At 37.7% G+C, this 5,378-nt stretch overlaps 1 protein-coding gene across 1 annotated transcript in view; it reads right to left on the bottom strand.

The window, feature by feature from the left end:
• LOC107680553 (death-associated protein kinase 1-like) overlaps positions 1 to 5,378 on the bottom strand; it is an 80,260-nt gene that overhangs the window by 19,660 nt on the left and 55,222 nt on the right. Inside the window, exons 16-17 of the mRNA XM_016476491.1 lie at positions 1,753 to 1,950; positions 1,332 to 1,529 (exon numbers count right to left, since the gene is read on the bottom strand). Coding sequence (XP_016331977.1) covers positions 1,332 to 1,529; positions 1,753 to 1,950 — 396 coding nt within the window. The remainder of the gene's footprint in view (positions 1 to 1,331; positions 1,530 to 1,752; positions 1,951 to 5,378) is intronic.

The following is a 5,378-nucleotide window of genomic DNA, read 5'->3' on the forward strand; positions in this document are numbered from 1 at the left end:
AGCCCGAAAGGGGAACAGAGTCACGTGACGGACACAGTGATGAAGCTGGTATGTGTTTGCAGTACACAAGCCATAGTTAAGACAGCTGACTCCACTGTGATGTGACCCTCTCTCTCTCTCTCTCTCTCGCGCACACACACACGATGCGCAACACTCCGCATTTGAACAGTCAATAGCAAATACTTAAACTAATAACAAAACAGTAGCTTATTCAGAAGCGCCAGATTGTCATAGCAAAGTCAGAATTACCTCCTCTCCTAGGTTCACGAAACGGTCGTCCATAAAATGCATTGCTGTTCTGTTGTAAGTAATCTTAAAGATTCCTAAATGAAAGTAGAAAAAATTCCATCTACTTTCAGAAGGCCAACTAAAGTGCTTTTGCTTTCACCTAGAAACACACAGCGTCTCCCTGACATGGCTGCTTCAACACTAACTGCGGTTATTGAAACCACGCCTTCTTTCTTTGCGTGAACATTTGGGCTGCATTATGCTAATATTGCCACATAGTGAGGTAGATATGTGGGGCGTGTTAGAACGAGCCGTTTTAGGGGGGCGTGGCAGAGTCTTAACTTTGATAAAGAATATCTCTTTGGTTTTGAGACTTTAGTCTTTGCAACTTCAGGGATCTTATCTATGCACAATCAGCTTGTAACACTCCAAAGAGAAAGGAAAACTTGAAATCGCATCATATGACCCCTTTAAGGTTATTTTACCATACTCCATTCAACCTGTATATATAAACATTTGTATTCATTTATTTATTTAATACTATTATTTTATATGCACTTTAAGTGCTCATTTAGTGTTGTTTTTATGATAAATGTCGGGGTGGCAAAATTGTATTCTGTAATGGTATCATGGGGGTTCTATAACAAAATTAATAAAAACAAACTGGTATATAGGATAACATCAGGGTTATTCCCATTAACAAACTATTAAAACATGTGTTTATTGAAATAAAATAAAATATAAATATTAGATAAAAACTATAAACTAAAATAACTGAAATATGCTTGAGTTGAAGCACTAAAATTACTGACTGGAAATAAATAAAAATGAAAATTGAAATATAAATAAATATAAATATAATCCTAAAAAGCAATATTTTAAAACAAAATACTAATAAAAATGACAAAAGCATATGACGCAATTACATTTACATTACATTAATTTTTTAAATAAAAATTAAAATGGGGAAAAAATATACAAAATATTAATAAAAATATAATACATAAATAATTCTAAAATAGCACTGGATGAAAACACACATTTAGAGGTCAAACAAAAGCATATTATACAGCAAGGTTATACCCATCCTGTTTGAAACTCACTTTGTTAGGAATATCCAGATTGGCTTTAGCCGCACAGATCTGCATGACCACAGGCAAGTTGCCGTCCTTGCAGGCGATGTGAAGGGGTGTGTTGCCGTGGCGGTCCTGGTGGTCCACATAACAGTGATGGCTGAGCAGACACTTCACCACTTCAATCTGACATCTCCTCACTGCCAAATGCAGAGCAATGTGACCGTCCTGAAATATATAGATGCAAGCACACCATGATCAAGGGTGAAGGGTAATCAATAATTATTTTGAATGGCAAGCGATCAATGTATACAACAAAAACAGCATGCATCAGAAGAAACAGAAGGTGTTTTAATATAAAAGAAATGACACAGTCCACCGTTAAAGAACAATAAAACACCCTACCACTTCAGTTGTTAATGGTTAATATTTAATAAGTGTCTGTCCTCACCTTATCAGCAGAGTCCAAGTCCGCCCCATGCTCCAGCAGACACTCCACGATGTCCTTGAAGCCGCGGGCAGAAGCGGTGAGTAACGGGCTCTCGCCCTCCCGATTCCGGGCGTTCACATCACAGCCAGCCTCGCACAAGGCTCTGGCCACCGCCGAGTAACCATGCCAGGCTGCACAGTGGAGAGGTGTCTCCTGCTCCTGTGGAGGCATGAAAACAGTCTTTGGCATTCATAAATAACCTTGAACACATGGAGCTAACAAAACAACATTAATCTGTGTCAAGGCCGTTTCATGTGATGAATTGCTCTTAATTAATTAGCCTGTGACCCTGACACCTCCAATGAATGTAACTATTTGAAACATACAATCCGTGGCTGTGTCTGCCTCCTGGGATGGCATGTGAATATTGGTTTTCTTTTGCAATATTGGCTTTCAGAGCAGGATGTAAGAAATTATAGTCTGCCTCGACCCAGCTTCCACTCCAAATTGTGTATTAAACTATGCTCCTTTCTCTACAAAGAGCTTAATTATCATATAGATAGTTCTTTCCGATCTTAATCATATGTAAATAGTACCTCCGGAGCGATAATTTGTCACTTATAGCGTGGGAGAAGCAGCAGGTCGTCAAGAACCATCTGCTGACCAAAAGGGTACATGAAATAACTGCTATGGATTCTGTTTAATCTTATCACCTTAACATTTGGTTGTTCCCACTTGAGTCTACCGAAGATGTGGGAACGGAAGGCTATCACTTTCATTGTCATCCGCAATTTACATTTAAAACGAAACTTAATTTACATGTTGAGCAGGAAGATGAACGTAATACTGTATAAAATGATTGAGCTTAGGATGTTCGGGGTTCAGTCTGACTCCGTTGAACCCAAGGTACTACATGTACTTTGTCACTACTATTCTGTAATAAAAGTTATTCTTCATCAAGATCTTCGACGTCTTCACTTTTTCTTACAAGGATATTAAAATAAATGCAAAAGTAGGATGGTAACCTAATATTGTGATCATGGCAAAAGTAACCACTATAAAATTAATCTGTAATACTATTAAATAATAATTTGGTTGTGCACAATATTGATTACTGTTGTAATAATTTAACTCACACACATCATCCTAAAATGATTTTCTTTATTGCATTTCTCTGGAGTGTGCTTCAGGCTCATTAATTTAAAGCGGTCATATGATGCGATTTGTATTTTTCCTTTTCTTTATTGTGTTATGTAGCTATTTGTGCATGTATAAGATCTGCAGAGTTACAAAGCTCAAAGTCTCCCACAAAAGGATAATGTTCACGCAAAGAAAGAAGGCGTGGTTTCAGGAACCACAGAAGTGTTGATGCAGCATGTCAGGGAGATGCTGTGTGTTTCTGTGCGAAAGCAAAAGCACTTTATTTGGCTTTCCGAAAGTTGATGCAATGAGGAAACATTGGTTAAGATTTACCAATGACTGTTTATTAACAGAACAGCACAACCCAGATATTTGAATTTGTGCAACGCATTTTATGGATGACAGTTTTGTGAACCTTGGAGAGTAGCCTTCAAGGCTGGCTGTGCAAAGGCTATTTCTAAAAAAAAAAAGGGTCAATTCTAGGGCTGTGCCATATGGACAAAAAAAACCATTGCGATTTCTTTGATCAATTTTGCAATTTCGATTTTAATCACGATTTTGACACACGATTTTACAGTCATTAATGCATTCAGTGTGAATTTGAAACATTTCCAATTCCATTTCAATTCAATTAGAGCTTTATCAAAAAGCTGTAACATGTCTCTAGAACAGACATTATGCAAACTAATGTCTAAGTAAAGGTGTAACAGAATGTCTCTAGAATAGACATATATGGCAGAAAAAGAAAAAAAATCCCGTGTCCAGGGATTTTTTTTTTGCCATGCATTGGTCATAGAGCTCTTTGTGGCATTGCCTCAGATGTTGAACTAGATTTGTTGCGCCAAGTTCTCGATTTTAATCACGATTTTGACACACGATTTTACAGTCATTAATGCATTCAGTGTGAATTTGAAACATTTCCAATTCCATTTCAATTCAATTAGAGCTTTATCAAAAAGCTGTAACATGTCTCTAGAACAGACATTATGCAACCACAGGATGCGTTTGCAGTCCGCTCCTGATCCGTGGCTGTTTAACACAAACACAACATTTATCCAATATTTTGATTTCAAATCCAAACGTTGTTTCTGAAAATGCTTTTTCAGCATTGTGATTATCTTTTATCACAGTACAGTAATACAATCTTTCATAGACATATTCACGTTTAAACTCAATAAATATAACTTTAACTACCACCACGAGTGCCATGTGTTATTACCTTGTTTATCTAAAAGTGCACTTTTCCTTGTTTTAAATCTAGCCAAAAAGCCATGTGTTGACTGTGAAACAGTAGACTTTAATTATATGCATTTATGGTGTAATTACTACATGTTATAACGATTTCGATTAATCGCACAGCCCTAGTCAATTCCGACTTTGCTATGACAATCTGGCGCTTATTCTGAATCAGCTTAAGTATGTTTTCTTAATAGTTTAAGTATTTGCTATTGACTGCTCGGCGCGGAAAATCGCGCTATAAAGCGATTTAGAAATTTTATAACGATTTCGATTAATCGCACAGCCCTAGTCAATTCCGACTTTGCTATGACAGTCTGGCGCTTATTCTGAATCAGCTTAAGTATGTTTTCTTAATAGTTTAAGTATTTGCTATTGACTGCTCAAATGCGTAGTTCTGCGCCGTGCGTGAGAGAGACAGGGTCACATCACAGTGGAGTCAGCTTTCTTAATCACGGCTTGTGTACTGCAAATACATACAAGCAGCATCACTGTGTCTGTCACGTGACTCTGTTCCTCTTTCGTTACTGATGGTAAAACTAAGGACATTATGTACTGTCTTTACATTTATGTTGAGAAAGCTGAAGCTCGCGATTATGGAAAGGGGCTTTAAATTTCCGACACGTGCTTGTGGTGTTCGGCCAATCACAATGCATTGGGTCAGCTGGCCAATCAGAGCAGACTGCGCTTGTCAAAGGAGCTTTAAAATAGCATCATATGACCCCTTTAAGGTACAGCATGTTTTTAAGAGTGACTCCTTCCTGAAATCTATCAATTGGGACACTTTTGCTTGAGTGGCGGGAGATGGATGCTCCCTAAGCAGTATTTCTAAAAGCACAGGAAACTACCTGCCTATGAACGTTACTGCTGTGAGCTCATAGTGCTGAACAAATAAAGTGAGGCATGAACATGATTCGTTTTCAGCACTCCTGTCACTTCAGCACTTGCGAAACCATTTATTACATTTACATTTCCCACTGTCATCAAAGACATCTGAGATTAAGCATTTTCTTTTATAAAAGAACATCTTCTTTTTTCAAGTTGAAAGTTACTAATATAAATACATTAGCATTCAAATGTTGGGGTTGGTGGGATTTTCTAAAAGAAGTCTCTTATGCTCACCGAGGCTGAATTTACTTTTGATATTACTACTAGGGGTGCTCCGATTGATCGGCTACTGATCACTATCGGCCGATAATCGCTTTGGGATGATTGATCGGCGGTCTCTAAAAAGGCCGATCTCAAAAAAACGATCTCAAGCTGATGACGCT

This window comes from Sinocyclocheilus anshuiensis, unplaced genomic scaffold, assembly GCF_001515605.1.
Source record: "Sinocyclocheilus anshuiensis isolate Anshui unplaced genomic scaffold, SAMN03320099.WGS_v1.1 scaffold697, whole genome shotgun sequence".
Lineage (NCBI taxonomy): Eukaryota > Metazoa > Chordata > Actinopteri > Cypriniformes > Cyprinidae > Sinocyclocheilus > Sinocyclocheilus anshuiensis.